This window comes from Mixophyes fleayi, chromosome 7, assembly GCF_038048845.1.
Source record: "Mixophyes fleayi isolate aMixFle1 chromosome 7, aMixFle1.hap1, whole genome shotgun sequence".
NCBI lineage: Eukaryota > Metazoa > Chordata > Amphibia > Anura > Limnodynastidae > Mixophyes > Mixophyes fleayi.
In genome coordinates, this window is record NC_134408.1 from 41,268,468 (window position 1) to 41,290,196 (window position 21,729).

The 21,729-nt window shown below is 38.4% G+C and overlaps 1 protein-coding gene across 1 annotated transcript in view; it reads left to right on the plus strand.

The window, feature by feature from the left end:
- TMC7 (transmembrane channel like 7) overlaps nt 1–21,729 on the plus strand; it is a 42,237-nt gene that overhangs the window by 18,239 nt on the left and 2,269 nt on the right. The window contains exons 2-15 of the mRNA XM_075179739.1: nt 3,201–3,441; nt 4,931–5,079; nt 9,409–9,570; nt 9,677–9,759; nt 11,809–11,954; nt 12,398–12,545; nt 13,693–13,866; nt 15,884–16,041; nt 17,449–17,566; nt 17,907–18,004; nt 19,893–20,076; nt 20,183–20,313; nt 20,395–20,550; nt 21,319–21,397. Of these exons, the coding sequence (XP_075035840.1) occupies nt 3,201–3,441; nt 4,931–5,079; nt 9,409–9,570; nt 9,677–9,759; nt 11,809–11,954; nt 12,398–12,545; nt 13,693–13,866; nt 15,884–16,041; nt 17,449–17,566; nt 17,907–18,004; nt 19,893–20,076; nt 20,183–20,313; nt 20,395–20,550; nt 21,319–21,397 (2,027 nt within the window). The remainder of the gene's footprint in view (nt 1–3,200; nt 3,442–4,930; nt 5,080–9,408; nt 9,571–9,676; nt 9,760–11,808; nt 11,955–12,397; nt 12,546–13,692; nt 13,867–15,883; nt 16,042–17,448; nt 17,567–17,906; nt 18,005–19,892; nt 20,077–20,182; nt 20,314–20,394; nt 20,551–21,318; nt 21,398–21,729) is intronic.

The window sequence follows — 21,729 nt, forward strand, 5'->3', positions numbered from 1 at the left end:
TTCATGTGCCATGTGACTGTGGTTGCCATAGTAGTCAATGACACTGCAGAAATATAAATCAGTTAAAGCAGCCTGATGAAACAAACCAAGGCATACTGATTTATGATTAAAAAATAAAGCACTAAAATTAATTATAAATGTATTTATTTTTTAATTTATATCCTCCTATGAGTTACAACTTGTTGTTAACTTTTCTACTGCCTTAGGGTAGAAGAATGAACACACATTTGGTTGATTCTACCCATTTACTAGTGAGCTGGATCTGAATTTTGTTTGAGAAATCAATAGTCGGAATGCATCATTATCTATTTACCTGTTTACTACAATACTACTTAGGAGACATAGCAATTACTGTTGATTTTGGGTGTTGTGTTGGATGTTTTTTTTTTTTTTTACATTGTTGCAACAATATTGCTACTTTTTGCAGAACAGTTGTGGGGGTATTCAATTGGGTGCGTTACTGTTAAAAGTAATGCGACCTGCGCATTATTACCGTTATTACAGTAATAGTGCGCGTAACTACCATTATTACGGTAGTTCTAACGGTAATAGTTTTAGTACGGCGGTACTTCGGGGAGAATTGAATTCCCCCTTAACGTTTAGTTGCAACAGTGAAGCTGGTCAACCATAGGGGAGCAAAATCATGATGTTATCAATTGGAGGATGTTTATTTATCTAAATAATTTGAGTGTATATCATTTTATTATTTTTTACACAATTTTTTTTTTAGATGTGTAATCAACCATAGGTAGGAGGTGGTCTAATATTAGTTACCGGGTTTTCCCATATAAATTTGTAGCAACTTGCAGCTTCAGCCATCTTGATAGAGGAGACTAGACTTGTTAGGCTAAGGTTGAATTTACAGCCTGGGGTGTGGGTTATGAAGAAAGGGTTTGATTCTAGCTGCCGGAATATCCGTTACTCTCGGACGTTAAGGGTCATTTATGTGAGTGACGGCAATGTGTTTTTGTTGTCACTACTTTTAGACCTCAGTCTTGTGGCAGACAAAACTGCTTCTGACAATCATCAGAAAAGAGGAGTGTGTTCCTTTTATGTGTATCAGCTGATCTGACTGATGTTTTATCATGCTGTAGATAATCTGCTAATAAACCCTGTCCTCTGCTAGTCCACATTTGGTCTATTTAGTGTATTATCCTCAGTAAAGAAGGATATACAATAGACTGACTTCCATAGCCTGGGGAGGGGGTGTTTCTGTGTTCCCCTTCACTCATATTTGATGAATCCCCTGATATACTGTAGTATGCACTGATATCCTGTATATAGAGCTCCTGCAATGGTTAGGCTGGGAGTTGTAGTTCTTAACTTTTTTTTTTTTTTTTTTAACATTCTGAAGATGAACCTGTGTTCCAGGGATACAATATTATTTTACATTGGGAAAGGGTCTGCCCACTATTAGTAGGTACATCTGTGCGTCAGGGTTCAGTGATTTTGCCTGTTTCTAGTAAATTGATAGGCTAAACAAGCTTTTACTTGTAGCCCTCACTCTCATTCTCTGCTTTATGTACTAGACAAGGTAACCGGGTGGTCTGAGTGGCACGTGGGGGCATTTTGTGTCAAGTGGTCTGAGAATAGGTGGAGGAATTATGAGGGGCATGTAGATGCATTTTGGGATGAGTGATATAGGGATGTGCAGGTCATTTTGTTTAAACTTACCATTCTCTATATTTCTGTGATAAAGACTACTGTTCTTTTATAAATATAAAACATGTTTTTTATTTCAATGCTGCACTGCTTGCATGTTGAGTTTTCAAAATCATAAGGCAGTTTACCATTATGCTGAATTAACCACGTAACGTAATACTCCTCTAGAAATATCCTTTACAATTTTTCTGTGGCATAAAATTACTCCCCTCAGCAATTTTAAGGGATATTTCTAACCACAGAAAAAATGGAGTTTGACCACTGATAATGCCCAATTTTAGCTCCCATTAATATCAGATGTTCATGGCCACACATGTTGGAGGGCAAGTAGCTGCAGACATGTTCGGTAGACACGGTCAAAGGACAGTCTGTTCCTAAATCTGACATGGTTGCAGCCTCCGTAAACTATGATAATTTGGTTGTCACAGTGCAAACATGTAAGTTAATTAGAATATAATAAAGTGAAGAAAGTCGTAGTGCACCTAATTTTTATGTATTATGAGACTGAATACCAGTTGATATGAATACTAATGTAATCAGAAAAACAATAAAAAACAATAAAACCATTCAAATTGATAAAAATGATAAAACAAAATATTTTAATAGATATTACTTTATATAAATTGCAATTAAAAAATTAAACTACTATTTACCATTCCCATTTAAGGTCTGCTTGGGATTCTTCAGAGTATTGAAAGCCCTGGACTGCAGACACAGCTGACAATATCCGCACCTTCATAGTACCAAATCGCTTTGATATAGTGAAGATTGTTCAGTGATTATTATTATTATTTTAGCTAGAACTATTGTTTTTTATATGTTGTAAATCTATACAATGGTGGAAGATCATTGACTCATTTTTTAATTGCAATTGCCAATTTATATACAGTAATATCTATTTAAAATATTATTTTTTGGTGCTGGTAGTTACACGTAGTAATTACAAAAAAACTCCTGTTCAATCTGTAGTGCAAAATGCAAAACCAGTAACAGACTGTAATTATTTAATGAAACGTTTATTTGTAGGACACCACAATAGTCTGCAACACCAGGTAGTAGAGAAATCAAAGTGTTGAGTGTATACAAACATGAGAACAAAAGAACATACAAATATGACCGGACAGAAAATAGGGAGGACCCTACAAGTGGGTATATACACTCTAGTAATTCCCAAGTAATAGGAACTCTATTACTTGGGAATTACTACAGTGTATATACCCACTTGTTGGGTATTTTTATCACCAGTAGTAGGCTGAAGAATTTACATTCAGCAAGTTACAGTGAAGAAATTGTATTCCACAAAATACATTGAAGAGTTCATAGTCCACAGGGTTAGAAATCCTAACAATCCCATTAGCCACATAGCCCCAGTAAAATACAAAATAAAGCCAATAGTCTCTCACAGTTATTTTCAGTATTTGTAACACGGCTATCTTCCAGGCAGTGTCTGCAATTGCTTGCAGTTACACACTTAAAATAACCTGTATGAATGTAAGTTTCTAGTTTTGTATAAGTTTTAAATATTTTCTCTATTTCAGATGTCTTCCTCCCAGATGGAAATGTGGTACTTCCTAATCAGTTCTTGCATGAGCTACCAAGTTACCAATCCCTGGTTAGACGGAAACCTTCAAGTTATGGAACTATGGAAAGACACAGAAGTACTCGGCAGCTGAAATCTTCACTATCCCAGGAGCCCAATCGCTTAGAACCTGTGGATGATGATTTCGGTATTCCTCTGCGGGAATATGCTATTAGTATCCAGGAAAAAAGAAAGTTAAGGTGAATAAGACTGATTACTGCTGAATATGCATGTGATGTACAATAGAGGAAATGTCTACATATACATGGTTTAGACAAAATGATGGAAGCCCCAAAAATCACTTGGACCACTCTTTACCACAACCTTTTTTTCTTGTACATAGTTGTCTCTAGAGGGTGTAAGCCACATAGGGGGGTATTCAATTGTTCGGCTTGTCGGCCGAAAAACTCGCGATCTAAAACTATTACCGTTAATACGGTAAAATTGAGCTTAAAAACCGTTCATACGGTAATTTACTCGCTGAATTTCAGCTCGCAGCTCACACATGTATGGGCAGCATGGTGACTCCCTCAATGGGGCAGGGACTGATGTGAGTGAGTTCTCTATACAGCGCTGCGGAATCAGTGGCGCTATATAAATAAATGGTGATGATGTATATATGGGCAGGGCCGAAATAAGGGAATGGAGGCCCCTGGGCTAAGGGGGCATCCATTCCCCCGTGAGGGCCCCCCCTGTGATCCGAGCCGCCCCCCCCCCCCCCCTTCCTGCGGCACCTACCTCCTTCACCTCCTTCCCCGGCACGCTGTACACTCTTTACTGAGGAGACTACAGCGCGCCGGGGAAGTACTGTAGCGAAAGTGCTCAGCAGCACTGATCGGACTGCTGCTGAGCACTTCAAGGGCCCCCTGGATGCCATAGGCCCCTGGGCTGTAGCCCAGTTAGCCCTATGGTTAATCCGGCCCTGTATATGGGCAATACGGTACCGCAGGTTACTTTTTTGCAACCCTAGCCACGGCATGCTAGAAAAGAAACTAGAAAGGGCATGGTACGAGGTGATCCGGAATGTATCCTACATTGTCCTAACTTTGCAATTGGAAATGTACTGTTATCAATCACGCTGCAATATATTTTTGCTTGTCAGAGCTCCTTGGTTGCACCCTGCAATTGGCATGGTGACAGAGATAAGGCTTTGATGGGGAAAGAGGGGATATTTTTTACAGAAGCACATCAAAATTTGATATATTTTGTTTTTATAGACTTATGATATTTTTGCATATTATTTTAGGAAGGTTACTAGTCATTCTTTTGTATAAAGCAAACCTTTAAGTTTAGCTGCCCTTTCAAGCAAAAAAGGTATTTAAAATATAATAATAAAAAAAAATGCACAACTAGGCACCTCATAATGGACCAAAATGTGCACAACAGAATAATCTGAATAATGTACAGAACAACACTGATCTCAAAATATAATTGACATTTAAATACAACATTTAAAGCTTTTTATCAGCATAAGGTACTGTACGTAGTAACGTTTCTGTTTGAGATTGCCACAATACTTATGCAAGCAGCAATCATATTTGTTTCCAATACATGGGCTGCTCTGAGGTTACCTATAGTTTTCCTTTGAATAACTTATTTACTAATTATTTGTATTTACTTATTGTTATTCCATTTGTGTTATAAATAAGGCCCTAATTTATTTATGGAATTTATTTTTATTCATTTTAGAGATCTTCAGACAATGCATTCCCAGCATCCGAAAGGCTGGAATCAGTGGAAAGACAACAGCAGAAAAGTATGCCGGGGTTTCAGAGATGATGTAACTGGTTTCTTGAGTCATTTACAGCTCTGGAAAAGCAACATTCACAGTATTGAGGGTAAATATCTGTCCGTTATAAAGCAGGCTATTCTCACCATACCGTCTGGGTCACTCAGGCTTATGTGTTGGATTGTTGCCTCTACTGCTTTGTCTCTGCAAAGAAGAGACCAATTGTTTCTGATGAATGCACTCTGCCAGGTGATATTGAATACCGGGTTCCTAATGTAACTGGAGTAAGAAATGTTTTTTGTTTTTTTTAAATCGCTCAACTCTTCAATTTCTATTGAAAAGTGAAAAACCTGCCAGGTCTTGCTTCTAAATACTTCTCTAACTCTGACACGATGCATACATTTACAATGTGTGTACGTATGCATGTGTATATATATGCGTGTGTGTCTGTATGCATATGTCTGTCTCTGTCTCTGTCTCTGTCTCTGTCTCTCTCTCTCTCTCTCTCTCTCTATCTATCTATCTATCTATCTATCTATCTATCTATCTATCTATCTATCTATCTATCTATCTATCTATCTAGCTATCTATAATCATATAGGAGATATGTATGTTTATGTACACCATCCAGATCCTCAAATTCTCTCTTGCAATTGCTTTAATTTAATTTTACGGCTCTTTGTATACCAACCATCCACTTAACGCCTTTTCTACTCGTTCTCCCCTGGCCCCTCTTTTCTCTCCCCCTTGCTTCACTGGCCCCCTTTTGTGCCTGATTTTGTTCACCCTCCCTTAGGATGTAAGCTCGTATGAGAAGGGCCCCTCTCCCCTCCTGTCTCCATACCTGTTCTTCTGCTCCATCTTTACTCCCTATGTCTGCCCAGAGTTTCTGAAGTATTGGTACTTTGTGTTTATTGTTCTGTACTGTTTCACCCTGTATAGTCTACTGTTTGTACTGTGAACGGTGCTGCGGAAACCTTGTGGCGCCTAACAAATAAATGATGATGATAATAATAATAGTATATGTCTGAATGTTCTCAAACAAAAATCTGATGGCAGCCTCGCTCTGAATGCAATCTATTGTATGCTTTAGCGAAATGCGCGTCAGCGTTTCTGCTGTCTGCACTCTGTCTCACTACATTATTGAGGCTGCTCATTTATTATGTAGATATTCGCTCAGTTAAACCCACAGTTAGCTTAGAGCTATTGTTAGATAGATAGCAAATCACCCCCCATAGACACATCATGATTGTAAAGTCTATATACAAGGATAGCAGACAGCCTAAGGGCATAGTATCTTGTCCCTATATGCGATTGCCTTATGATAAAGGGCATACAATAGATTGCATTCAGAGGCTGCTATCAGAACATTCAGACAAGGTGATAGGAATTTACCTTATATATAGATATATAGTCATATAAATATAAGGTAAAGATACCTTATAGGAATCTTTACCATCTATTTATATAACTATATATCTCCAACTTTGGTAGTAGGAGCTCATAATCGCAGTGATTGTTTTGAGCATTAGCCCTCTGGATTATACAAGAGACTTAATAGGTGCAGTCAGCAGTTTTAAACTCACTTTTGTTTAAGCACTTTCACTTTGTTTTATATTTTGCTAATTTTATATTATATTTTATTATATTTAATAAAAGTTAAGTTTTATTTAAAAGATGCTCCTCTTGATGGATAAACATAAAATTTGGAGTTGATTGTGTACCTATAGTAGCGAACTTCTTTTTCTTTCCTCTTTCCTGTCAAATAACTCTTTGTTGTCAGAAAGTGATCTATTCCCAGTGGTGATGCCATGACAAATTAAAAAAATTATATGGTAGCCATGGTTGGATAACCCTAAAACATCTGAACTGTCTACCCTAAATCTCCTCTCTAGAGTCGGTTTAAATTGCTTTCATACTGTAATTCCTCTGATGAAACCATGTTTGGGTACACTAATATCAAGATATTAATTTGGCATATACATTCAGAATTATTAGGAAACCTTTCTTAATATATTGGAATGTGACATTTGAATGAATGTATGTATTTGAATATATCCTCCTCCCATGCGCGTATCCAAGACTTCGCCCGCGCTGCCCCCCTCCACTGGAACAAGATCCCTCCCTCCATCAGAACTTCTAATCTGTCCAGTTTCAAACGGGCCCTAAAAACTCACCTTTTTCTTAAAGCCTTTCTGTCTCCCACTTAACTTCCTACCTTATCTTTTGCCTCCGTCCCCCTACTCTCCCTCTCTCTCCTGCATCTCTCTGTCTGTCCACCCCTCCCCGTAGATTGTACGCTCCTCTGAGCAGGGCCATCTCTCCTCCTGTTTCCACCACTTCTAACTCTGCTCTCCAGCTACTTAGCCTTCCTCCTCGAGGGTCCTCCACCCCACGTCCACTCTCGCTCCCTCCTCCCTCCTGGGGGTCTCCCTGTCTTCCGCGCCCTCCTTCTTGGGCCCCGTCGTTTGCGGATCCTCCCTCCCCCTTCCCCGCCCTCTCTAGCTGTGCATTGAGCTTATTGAGTTACTGTGCTTACTGTTTACTGTACTGTGCTGTCTCCCATTGTATTGTAATTTGTTTGTCCCTGTACGGCGCTACGGACACCTTGTGGCGCCTTATAAATAAAAATTAATAATAAATAATATGAGACTTACCCTTAAGACTCTCATGTATAAAAAAAAGTCCTTTTCTTTTTTTTTTCCTATGTTTCAAAACTGTTTTTTTTTATCGTTTCAACGTTTCCTAGAAATATGTGGTCTGACCGGAACATTTGTAATCTGCTTTGTATTTTCTTCTGTACGAGTACAATGGTGACAAAAATAACTCTTTATTGACCCACCCTTTTGTAAAAAGAAAGTATATTTGCTTTGCGGAATTCTTTACATCATACAAACTTTCTTAATTCACATCCGTAAAGCCTATTTCCGTACCTACACTACGGCCTGCAGGATACCGGTCCAAGACACTGATTTACATTCTTACATTCCTGCGAGCCCTGGAAACGAAAGTATACTATATAATGTGTCAATTAAAACTATGCGTGAGACTGACAGATAGAAAGAAGTGTCTCTTGAAAATCATGAGTAGACATGAAATATGTCGAGGCTTCCTGTTCTGCTACATGTCTTCACTGGCTGCTTTCAAATTAAGCAATTGATACATCTCATCATGTGTGTTACTTTACAAATATGGGATTATATTGCCTGCAGTAAACGTCTTTTTACTTTACTCCATATACCAATAACACATATTTTACCGCCAAGTTTAAGGAACATGTGTTTAGACATTGGAGGTACAGAACTCTCTAGTCTTGTATTACATTGCCTGCAATGGTTAACTTCTGTTTCTAGGCTGTTAGAGAAACATTTGTAGTTTTCTAAGGTGAAATAGCGCTGAGATAACAGACTGCGTGTGATTGGACCTTAATGAGAAGACTTTTACCCCAATTTTTTTTGGAGGTATCACTGTGTTGTTAGTTTTGCAGCTGGTGATCATGTGGTCAATCTTATTGGACAGATATTCTTATTTTATGGTATACACCTGAAAATTGCCATCCTCAGAGACACTTGGATGGTCTTACTCTATAAGTCCTCTCTCCCTGATTCCAAAATATAAGAACCATATTTATGCAATTCCTGAATGCAACAAAAGCACTAGTCCCACTGATGTACTGGAAATTTGGATCAATTAGCTCTGAGTCACAATGGATCTCCAGAGTTAACCAAGTAAAGCATATACACCACACAGCCTGGCAGCCGTGCCCCAAACTTGTGTCCACCTGGCTTTTTTGTTTTTTGTTTTTTGCTTGGAATTGAAATCCTTACTGTCTTACAAGGACTTTTTTTCTGATTAATTGTTGCCCTGATCTGGACTTTTTAGAGGAGGACTCACACACATTCCCTCCTTTCCCCCACTCCTCTCCTTCTATCTCTTTGGTTTGTTCCTCTACCCCGGCCTTGTTGGTTTGTTCTGAGGTTCAAGGAGTGCTCAATTCATCTTTACAGTCATGAGAAATTTATGTAATATGTTGACATGTGGTTTATGGAATGTTCCTTTCCTAAGCTAGACTAAGCCATAGAAAGTTGCTCTGTTGAGAGCATCAGGGGCAAATGGAGAATACTGCATATTTATTACGTTAACTAGTTCACTTATATTGTACTAGCAACTTAAATTTGCTCCTGGCTCCCCTACCGATGTATGTTCTACCTTAAGAACCATTTGTATACGCATGCTGTGCCACTTTCATGTGCTCTCTCAGTTGGTGCTTTTGTTTCTTGCATTGTCTGTTTTTTAAAGGTTAAACGTAAACTAAAAAAAGGCCTACAGCGATTATTGTGGCTCACCATTGGTCATGTCGTATGTAGTAGTAAGTACTTGTTTACTTTGCAGATATTTTTTTTTGTATTCCTTTCTTATGATGATTTTTCTCTTTCAGGTAAATTTGGCACAGGTATTGGGTCTTATTTCTCCTTTCTGAGATTCCTTGTGCTGCTGAATTTTGTCATTTTCCTTTTGATGTTCTTATTTACGATCCTGCCACTCGCCATTTCTAAACAGGGAGGTTTTAACAGCAGCCAAATCATTCCATCCAGCCTCGGTAAGATGCAAGTCTTTCCATACAATATATATTACTGCAGCAAGTGCAGTCAGTCATGGTATATTGTTATTGCATTGTAACATAAATATTGTTTTTTTATTTGCAGAATCTGTATGCACAAAATACTCACCAACTACCCAGGGACTTGTATATTTCTACAATAATATCATAGACCTACTTTCTGGGACGGTATGTTTCATGTTTACAAACACCACTGAAAACTGTAGCTAGTCTGTGAAACACTAAGATCCAATAGTCCAATGTTGTGCTTAATAAGAAAACTGTAAATTGTGCTCACCACAACCAATAAAACAAAATTAGGGTGCAATAAGGATGTGATTTCATATGTTAGAAAAAAGTAGATCATTTGCACTCTCCTTTTGCAATATAATAAAGAGCAGTAAAATTCATTATATGTTATAAACAGGGAATGTTGGTTTCATATATTGCAATACTTAAGCTGGCCAACTAAAAGGCTTCATTAATCTGGCAAGCTACAACACCCAACTAAAATCACTACTATACACTTTGCAAATAAGTTGAGCCTTCTCTGTACAAAGCTTTTTAATAATAGCATTTATTGAATGCAAACAGAATACTTTGGGTACTAGCTGTAGGGCAGCATTTTCTTAATGTTTATGGTTTCATAGGCAAACCGAGGGGAGGGGGTTCCTAGTGCCTGGAATCCCCCCCCCCCCCCCCTCCTCCCAGCCTAGGGTACTGTATGCTTGAAGTGGCTGGACCCTGCCCCAGGACCAGCCACTTTGCAGCTTGTGTGTAGATTGTTTCTGTCTGCACTGTTCACAGCCATCTCTCCCCAACAATTATTGAAAGCAGCAAGATCAGGTAGGAGAGAGCAGGACAGTCTGTCAACTGTGCTGACACATTCAGTCAGGACTTTGTCCTGATTGTAGGGACAGTTGGGAGGTATGTCTGGCTTCACACGGCTCTGCTCGAAAAGGGAGAGCTGTGTGCCCCTAACAGTAGTGCAAGCAGCATTGCCCGTGTATATGATGGGGATAGGAAGAGTTGGAGTGCAGCCAAGCACTGTCTAAAATTATAACCACACCCGAAGCATGCTGGCCACGCCCACTAGTGGTGTGGCATGGAAACCCCTCTCTACAAATCCTGCTTTTGCACCTGGGTTTTTGGCAAGTTAAGGGGTTAATAAGGTATTTTATGAGAAATAGATTAAAAAAAAAAAAAAGCTTTTGCATAACTAAACCATACTTGCCTACATTGGAGATCTCCATGCAACTTCCTGGGGGCGTGGTCATATGAATAGCATCTTTAGGCCCCACCCCGCTGCTAAACCATAAAAATATTGACATTTACAGCAGGGCGTGGGGCCATGATTATGTGATCACCCACTTCACCAATGAACAGTGCAGGATGCTGGAGGTTGCCTTACTCTGCTGGGAGTCCGGCAGAACTCCCAAAAATTCATGAGTCCCCCGGACATTCCAGGAGACTAGGCTACTATGAACTAAACATTATAATCTAAACACATGGATGAAAAGTACTGAATGAAGCTACGGTAGAAAAGCAAAGTATTTAGTAAAAGCTTCAGGAAGGCTTGTACAAGCCAATAGACATCTAAACGTGGACCAGTCATTTTAATAAGGATTTAGTCTAAGATGTTTTATTTTGCTGTTTTCTTGATGGTGAAAGTTATTTCTTAATAATATCATGAAAATTAAATAAGCTAACAATATATATAATCTTCTATGTGATCTCTGTATGCGTATTCAGTGTGCAGAGATTGTTTTATAAACCCATGTTAGCTCTATTTTAGCTACACCCTCATTTGAAATAACAAGTAGACTTTTCCTACCTTTTTTTGTCCCTTGATGTTAACAATTGCTGTGTTGGAATCTATTAAATGTATTTGTATCATTTTTATTTTGTGTGTGTTCTGTGCATTGTGTTGTATGCTTTTCACCTGCTGATTGCACACCCAGCACAGTCAGAATAGCTATTTACTCAGGATTCTTTTTTGCTCACTGTATTCTACCTGATACTAAGAAAGCTCTCCCTAGGCCATTCTCTTCAACTGAGTAAATAACCAACCCTTTACCGAAATCCAATCTAATACAAACTTATTTGCTTTTACTTTCATACTGGTGTCCCGTGTCTCAAAAACAAATAAAATAAAATATAATACAGTAGATCCAGACATAACCCTTTAAATGTTTCACTAGTACGTGACCTTGACTTCTTTCTTGTTTTTTCTTTCAGGGTTTCCTTGAACTTACTTATCTCTTCTATGGTTATTACACCATAGACCTGGTTACCATTTACATCTTCCACTATAGTCTGCCACTTGCCTATATACTGGTCACATTTGCCTACCTGTTGTTAAGCATTATCTGGATTGTAAAAAGGTAAAGTCCATTTCATGTGTTATTGGTAAAGGCTTCTTATTTTCCCTATCTTGTGTTTTGGTATTAAATAGGAAGAACAATCACAACTAAAAATGTACTTTTCAGTGTAGTTTAATGAGCAAGCATAAATATTGGAGTTGTTCTTCCTGTGGATGCGCCATTCTTCTTACAGCTCGGCCTGTTTAAAACGGGCAGAGTTTTGCTGATGAACCTTCAATTTACATAAATGACAAGTTCACAGGTAAGAGAGGAGACCGTTACAGCCATCTGATCCTGGTGGATCCATTGAATGGTGGATCCACTGAAAGAACACTTCATTTATGATAATAGGACATTGAAGTCTACATAAACCATAATTTTTATTGGAGTTCTCCTTTAAGCATGGGTGAAATTAATTTCTATGTGTGGATTTTGAATTTTTTGTTATTACATTTTCTTTCCAGGGCAGTAGAAGGCTTTAAACAGAGTCTGGTGAATGATGAAGATCGGTTTCAGACTTACTGTAATAAAATATTTGCAGGCTGGGATTTCTGTATTACAGACCAGTACTACGCACGTCTGAAGCACAGCAGTGTACAGCACGAGTTAAAAGTGAGTTACCTGATGCCACATAGTCTACTCCCTGTGTCATCGCTGTGCAGTGTTCACTGCTGATATGAATAGAACCAGTATTTTTACATTTCTTAAGCCACCGGAGGAAGGAATACTGCTTGACCTTTTAAATGAACAATATCTGCTAAGAGACCAGAGGTATTACTTAGGATTTTAGAAACACCATGACCTGTAGAGCTTACATGCCATTTATAGATGGTGATATTCAAACAATCGCTAAAGCTTTGTTTTATGTTGTATGATGACATGTCTGGCGCCATAAACATGCAGAATGAAAAGACTAAATAAACAAGACTTGCTGTATCAATGTACATTTTTAGCATTGTAAGGACCTTGTTTCTGGGTGTTCTAGATAGATGATTCACACACAGTTATTTGAAATCACATCAGTCCCTGCCCCATTGGAGCTTACAGTCTAAATTCCCTAACATGCACACACAGACACTGACAGAGACTAAAGTCAATATTTTTTTTTAATAGCAGTCAATTAACCTACAAGTATGTTCTTGGAGTGTGGGAGGAAACCGGGCACTTGGAGGAAACCCACGCAAACACGGGGAGAACATACAAACTCCAGACATAAGGCCATGGTCGGGAATCAAACTCATGTTCTGTTAAGGCAAAGGTCATATCCTGCCCCTCACAACCCCTCCTCCCCCATCCTCTACTGCTCCAGTTTTTTAAAGATTATTGGGGCTATAAACCAGCAAATCCAATTGTACGACATGAATGCCAAGAGAATGGATCTGTGTCCAACTAGGCCACATGTAGTGGGCTAAATTACAAGCCGTGTGATAAGCCAATGGTAGAAAAGTTGCAAATAGGCCTATATGTTATAGATGTTACGACACAGGTATCCTTTTACCATACTTATAGGGTACCTCCAACTGGAAGTATTCCACTTATTACACATATAATGGGATCATTTAGTGTCATTAATTAGTGTAAATCATTGTAGGTGCTGAAACATACTGTAACTAATACCAATATACTCTGCATGTATAGTAGATTTCATCTTCCTAGGAACATGTCAATAACACTTCGTTTGATGTACATAACTACAGATAGTTAAACAACATATGTGTTATGTCTATTAAATATCAATGGACCTTTGTTGTGCTCACAGACAGACCTAGCAGACGAAAGAATACGGCAAAGGAAAGAGAAGCGGACACGAGGAGAAACCATTAGAATCTATATCTTGCGGTTATTTCTGAATATCATTGTCATTGCCGTGTTAGGTGGCTGCTTTTATGCAATCTACTTGGCTACAGCCTATTCGCAGGAACATACCAGTGCTGTGAGTATCAGTCCAGGAGAATCAATTGAGTAATCTAAAATGTTTCATGCTCTGAATAGAAACTATCTGAGCAGTTTATTTCCTCCTTCTAAAGCTAAGGTTTTGTTCATGCTAAACCTATCGTTAGCAAGCAAAGTCCATGTAATTTTATAGAATGTTCCCCTCAAAATGATTAAACACTGTAATTTACAGTAACTGAAAACATTGCTTTATCCAGTCATTAATCGCAGGAAATTTGTATGCTGCTAATTTGCTAAGTACCATCATTAGATCTATGTATCTGAAGAGCCTGGAAAAGACCACATATTGAAGTATGTGTATGTTGGAGGTTAATGGATAGAAATACTCTGCATGTGTCAGACCGGGCATTACTCTTGTATCAGATTATTTAGAAAGAAAAGTCACAAAGTACATGATTTTTGAATGAAGTATGTTTTAAAGGGAAAGGTCTATTTACGTAGACTGCAGCAGCTCTGGCAAAGGGCAAGTCTATAAATCACACACACTATCGGGGTTATTGCGGACAAGCTGGGCTCACAAACTAACATTCTTTTTCTCTCTGCCACATAATTCCCTTTTCTCATTGTATAATATTATAATCCCAGTGGCAAATTAATAGAGGTAGCATAAGAGGACAGTAGAGGGGACATCTTGCGCAATTACAATTGGGGATGAGTGGAAGTGACATGTACATCTGTTACCACAAATACCATTACTATGGCACCTCTTCCGCCTGGGCTAAATGCTGATGGGTAAACAGTTTGGGGCTTTTTAGTCATTTCAGACGCTGACAATGTCTCTCTTCAGCCTGGGACCTCCATGTAATTACCACTCTTGTCGTGTGGCGGTTCTGGGCACAAGAGAGACTTTCCGTTCCAGTAGCGCCCCTTCTCATTAGATAAGGCAGGTTGGCAGGATCTGTACAGTGTACTTGGGAGGGGTTTGTGCAGTGGCGGCTGGGTTTGGTTTGTAATGTGCCTGTTTATTGATGGAGGGGGAGGCCCCCAACTTACTACCATGCCCAGGGCTTGATTTAATCTTAATTCAGCTCTGGATAATGCCCCCTCAAAATAAGTGGCATGGTGCCAGTGGTATAATGTAACTGGGAGTGTGACCATGGGACAGAGGTCTGAAAAGAAAGGAGGTGACAGACATCAATAAATGTACTATCTGAAATACTAAATATATCAATTACATTTAAAAATTATCCCGGGCATCTCCTTCCTATATAAATTGTCTTAGCATTGCTCCTCGCAGTGAATGTAAGTGGGGGCACTTGGTGATCATGAACTGTAAGTGTGTATGGCATTATTACTGAACAGCAGCAGTTTTTACTTTTTTATTTGTCCTTCGTTTTTTTGTTTCCAAACATGCTGGCCAACTCTGCTTTAAAATGTATGGTAGTGCCCTGTTGCTAATGTTGCAAAATTGAATTCAACCTTTTTCTATCGGTTATGTTAATTTTGAATTGCTCCATGTACTGATCCTGTTTCTAGACATTGCAGTCATGTTTCTGTAAGTTTCAGGGTTTCTTATTTACCCTAAATTCAAGATACTTCAGTATCTTTAATGAAGAAAGTCTTTTATTTGTTCCAATCTTTCAGTGCTCTCACAGCTCACAAGTGAGATAACAGGTTACAATGAAGCACCACTACCTAATTATACATATCTATATCATGCAGCATCTATAACCGATCACAGTTACCCTTTTAAAGTTCTCCCTAATAAGAGACATTCAGGGCTAACTTACAATGCTGGATACACCTGGTCCTGTCTCGGATTACTATCGGCGTTGTTACTATCGGCGTTGTTAGTTTTGGGGATATGCATGCTGTGACAATGGTTTGTGGCCAATTTAACTAAAGTGGGTATGCCAAGCACTAATGAGACTTTTAGAATGAATACATCGAGACCAGGATGAGACGGCCCTGTGTAATATGGAATCTATAGCAGTTGGTACTTGTTTTTTACACAAACACACAATCTGTATCTTTTTTTTTTTCTGCTGTCTTTTCAGATGAGCCCTCAAAAAACAGACAGACTGAGCCTGCTGGTGGAATATCTACCATCTATTGTAATTACCATAGCCAACATTATCACTCCGATCATCTTTGAAGCTATAGTACAATATGAAGATTATGCACCAGCTTTTGAAATCCGCTTTACACTGATCAGGTAGGTACAAGTGTAACTCTTCTTGCTGTTTTCATGGCATACCACCAGTAAAAGGTTATTTTTCACTGGAGATCTAAACTGGGAGTTGTTGGGAGTGTCTGTTATAATATAGAAAATCTCAATGTACTTCAATCTGATCACTCTGTTAAATTTGACAATAAATTAATGCATTATTCACTGGTTGCTGATTAAAAGCAAAACAATCATAATTGTGATCACAAAATGTCACTTGGTTAAAGGGCTAAACACGAGTGCGGGGAAACGGGCTAGGCACGAGTGCGGGGAAACGGGCTAAACAGAGGGCGAGGTTAAGGGCTAAGCATTATTATGTTTGCTTAGTCGCTATCAATAATTATTGTCCGCTGCGATCAATGTGGTTTCAATGCACAAAGAGATTTAATAGCAAGATGTAACAAATAACAACTGAATAAAATAAAGTACAGCCGATATAGATGCAGCGCACTGGATCCAGCATACAGTCATTCAGTCCTGAAGCCTGTGGTCAATGTAGACTGAATGATGGTCTCAGTGCCTGATTTATATAGTTTGTGGTACATAAAAACAGTGGTGATGTCATGGCGTTTTTCCATTGGTTCAGGATTTAGGACAGTCCAGTATAATACAGGTCATAGGTCGGTTCAAACGATGCTCTCCAAGGATGGGGGTCAACTCTCCAACAGCTGCCTACGTGTCTTCCCGCCGAAATACTGTTTCAAACCAGTCTATTAGCATTTCAAACACCATATCATTCTGAGCATTAATCCTTTATCATCCATAACTAGCATACGCAAGGTGCGATCGCTTAGCCGACTGTAGCAGATGTCTGATGGTAAAAAGTGGATCAGGATGACACTAAACATGATACATTTTCTATATCCTGAACCTTATATATCAATAAGGTGGTTTTAACATTATTATATTAAACTATTAAATCTATTACATATGATTATAAAGGACAATGTGCTGGAACTTTATTAAGGTGAACTATTTACAAATGAATGTGAGAGAGTAAATGTATGTAGAATTGTTCGCTAGTGTTGTTGCGTAATACGCCTTTACACACCATAGCGTGCTATTTGCATATTGTCAGATAAATTCAGTTAAATCGATGGTTATTAATTTGAAGCGACTTCATCCAATTAGTTGACTTTCACAGCATGACTACAAGAGATGCTTAGTATGGGATCTTTACCCTTGCACCCTGCTCTGATATAGCATATGCGGCCATGTTGCAGCATATATTGCTATTTAATATAATAGATATAGGATAAGAGTAGCTCATTTAGTTTTTATAGTGAGTGAGTGAAAGGCAAAGTATACAAATCACATTGTGTAACACAACCATTTACAATAGAGAAAGCAATATAGTATACGGAGTTGCTTGATCTGAAACACTGTGCCTTCTAGGTGTGTGTTCGTGCGGTTGGCTAGCATTGCTATACTGCTTATCTCTTTATGGACTAAAATCACTTCGTGTTCAAACCAGAACTGCCAGTCTTGTGGATACAACTATAAAGACTACCCGGTAAGCCAACTTTCCCTTGTGATATTTGCTTTTGCAGTATGCTAAGAATGCTACCACATATCCTTTACATTTTTATGTATTCTACTAATTAATTTTAGTTTGGAAGGAAATTTTGTTTATCGCTTTAATACCCTCTTAAAGGACAAAAACTCTTACCTTTTTCTTAATTCTTTCTCTCCCCCGCTCTCTCCCTCTCCTTCCCTCCCTTGTGTACAAAGGCTAATATACTGCTAAATGTCTTAGGAAAATGTTACACTATTTTGTTGACAGGAAAAATAGTATATTTACTATCAAGATTGTTTAGAACCACTGACTGTTTATTTTTGTCTTGCTTTTACAGTGTTGGGAGTCACGAGTTGGACAAGAAATGTACAAGCTTATGATCTTTGACTTTTTAATAATTGTGGCAATGACTGTTTTTATTGAATTTCCAAGGAAGTAAGTATGCCTCAAAACTATACTGTCAAGCAATAGAATGACCTACCTACTTATAATATAATGTTCAGATCAGAATGTCCACTGATAAATCTGCTTCTCATGTGACTATCCGGAAACTAAGGCATTTTCCATAGTGTTTGGCTATTGTGATAGCCTTGCAAACCATCTTTAGGTAAAATACAAGCTAGAGGTAGTAAAAAGTTGACAAAATACAAAATAATTTGTAGAATATATTAATATTGCTAATAATGATGATTGCAAGAACACTTTGACTTTAAAATGAGTGTATACTGTATGTACTGAGGAGCAGTCTCCCATCCGGTACACACTGCAACCTGGTCATATAACTTATGACACTAGTTATAAAGCTGGGCAGATAATTGCTCAGAGCTGAGAATCAGAGGTTGTATTCCTGTTTATGAACATATTCCAGAACTGTTTTCCTTAACTGCTAATATACTGCTTCTATAGGTACACTAAAATTTTACTTAACATATTTTATGAACCCAGCAATTATCCGATAACTGTGCTGAAACCATTAGTCTTATTAGTCTTGAAGGTCGATTAGCAGGAAGATTAGACAACTCATTAAAGAGAATATAATAAGTATAAATGTCTAATGCTTCATAAAGTAATTTGTAAAGAAAAGTGGTTTGTTTAGCTCACACATATCTGTAAAGATGAGCAGATTGTACCATATGGTACAGGATTATATTGTGACTGATCATGTGTCATTACATTTTAGTGCATAGCATGTCTTGGTTATGATTACTGATGTGTACTATATGTTACAAGGTGCCAGTTCCATGACTTTTCATGTTGGGAATGTTAGTTCTTGTGAAGGGAGCTCTTCCTAGCTGCTAGGCATTGCATGTCTGATTTTGATACCCTTATTTTCAACCTAATGACTATAAATCTGGTAAGACATATCTTGTAGCTAAACCTTTTTTTAACCTCATTAGTTGTAGAAGTGATCCTCATAGATTTATTGTACCTACACTGATTCAACAATACATGTTGTGATTAGTCACAGAGTTATGTCAGTGATTATTTAGAACATATGGACCGATAGATTGATTAGTGTGGCGCTAAACCTAAAGACTGCGCAAACTCTTCAGAGGCTCTTGTGGTCAAGAATTTGCAGATAACCAGTGTTCTCTGTCTGTAACTAAACCAAACAGAGCACCAATTAATATACCTGGGTGCAAAGTGCAGTGTTTGGGTTTCAACACGGCTTGAAGCTGTGTTCATTATCCCGTGTCTTACCCGGGATTTTGGTGTGAAAGAGGTTACAGACACTTTAAATCCATCTGATTCATCCTGTATATAGGAGAATGGATCATACTTATATTAATCTGTGAGTCATAAACATCTAATAGCTTTATTGGTACAAGTTATTAACGGTCTTTATATCTGTCTGATTGAACCTGTATATAGGAGTATTCACATATTATGACACTATATAATTACTGATTATAAAGTGTGACTTTAGTATAGAAAGTGGATGATCAACATGTCTATATCCCCATAAATAGTGCAGTTGTAGCCCTCTTGTTTAGATCATTTTGTCTTTGAGGGTTTACTATAGTGTAGTTTATTATATACCTTGAATGTGGGTTTTTCTGTATAGCAAGGAGCATTTGTGTATATTTCTGCCATACTCACCAGATTATATTATTTTAATTATCATTGTTAATTGCTTTACCTATATTACTTTGTACTCTGTTTGGGTTAGTATGGGTTCCTATTGAGGAATTTGGCACTTCCCTCCTGTAAGGAACGGACTTGTAATATTGAAGGATAAAGATCAGTTTTTGGTATAGAAGTGCCTAGGAATAGTTTACTTGTGGTATATTCTATTATTTATTTATAATTTTCTGTCTTTCAGGTTGCTGGTCACCTATTGTCAATGGAAACCAGTTCAGTGGTGGGGCCAGCAGGAGTTTGTGATCCCTCAGAATGTTTTGGAGATTGTGTATGGACAGACAATCTGCTGGATTGGAACCTTCTATTCTCCACTTCTTCCAGCCATAGCAGCTATAAAGTACTACATTATATTTTATATCAAAAAGGTACATCTTTATGCATGAAGCTTATTTTTATCCAGGTGAAGAATTGTTCAGAGTACCCTTCTGTGGTGCATCAATGAATAAATGGGGACGTGTGTGTTTTTTTCAGATCACTCTGATGGAAAACTGTAGACCGGCTACTAGGCCTTTCCGTGCCTCCAGCTCCAATTTCTTCTTCCAGGTGATACTACTGATTGGCCTGGTCCTCGCCTGCATACCTGTGGGATTTGGCATTGCACAGTAAGTAGGGCTCTCACTTAGACCTGTCTCTGCATACACTCATATTGGAAGCAGAATGCATATGTTTGTTTCCATCTGCAGAATACCAGCTTCTAAAGCATGTGGTCCATTTCTTAACTATAACACGTCCTGGCAAATCATTCCAAGCACTGTGGACCAGTTTCCAGAAGGCCTAAAGAAGACTATTTATGTCATTTCATCAGAATCCTTTGCCGTTCCATTTTTTCTGCTGTCATGGTGAGTTTTCAGAAAGCTTCTTAATTTGTATGTATGCTTATTCTGCCTGAAAAGTGTGTTTGGACCTGATGCCCTGAAATCATACATCATTAGACCTCGTTTTAGGGGTTTTTGTTCTGTTTTCAATTCTTTCATTTTAATCTCTTATTCTGGCATAAGTGCAGCCCTGACTTGTGAATGCAATGTCCCAAGCATAGAACAGACTACTGTACCTTTGCTGCAGCCAGCTGAATGTTTCCTTTTAATGGGCTGTTACCACCTATTCCAGGCATCTTGCACTGCAGAATACATTGATGCAGGCTGTAAACTGTGTTTCTAGAGCTTTGTATTTGTCATTTCCTGATTATTCTAGTGATTAATTACATGGGTAATCGCACCAGGCAATTCCAGCCCTCCATAAGCACTGTCACATTTGGTCCATGCAACAGCTCAAATAGAAATTGATGGTTCCCCCTCTTTTAGCCACAAATTATACTATAATTCTTAAGGAAATTGTTCAGCTACAAAGCTTATATAAGTTATACGTGTTTAATATCCCAACCTTTGCTGAATACTAAATTCCAGCAATGGCTCCTTCAGGTCAGCTCTGCCAGTCATTAGAGAAAGTAGACACAGACCCTATGTAGAATGTTGTAGCACTAGTTAGGATCTTTAAAGCCCCAACAAGGATGGATGGTAATCCAAATAACTGATATATTGGCCTTAATGATAACTAATGGTAAGGTATTGATCTGTTTAATGCTCAGATATTATTCTCTCTTCCTGCAGTCTGGTTATGTTCTACTTCATCGCACTGTCAGGCGCCCACAAGAGGGTGGTGGAGCAGCTGCAGGAACATCTGGTCATGGTAAGAATATGATCTACTAGTGACACTGGAGGTGGAACCGTTTATTTGCTGTATTATGTAATCCTCTGTAATGCTGAGGCCGATGATTGTAAAACCTTTGGGCGTGTTGCACAAACAAGGTGCAAATTAGAGCTTTCACTAATCCATAAACATAGTCATTTTTACGTTGAGTTTTTATGGCCCAAAGCGTCCTTTGATTATAACATGCATCATGATTATGACTAAATGTATTGGTGTGTGTATGATACATGTACATCCTGTGGACGTGAACTTGTTCACTTGAATCTGTGATAAAACCGGCCACCCACAGGCTATGAAAAGGTCCTGCAGCC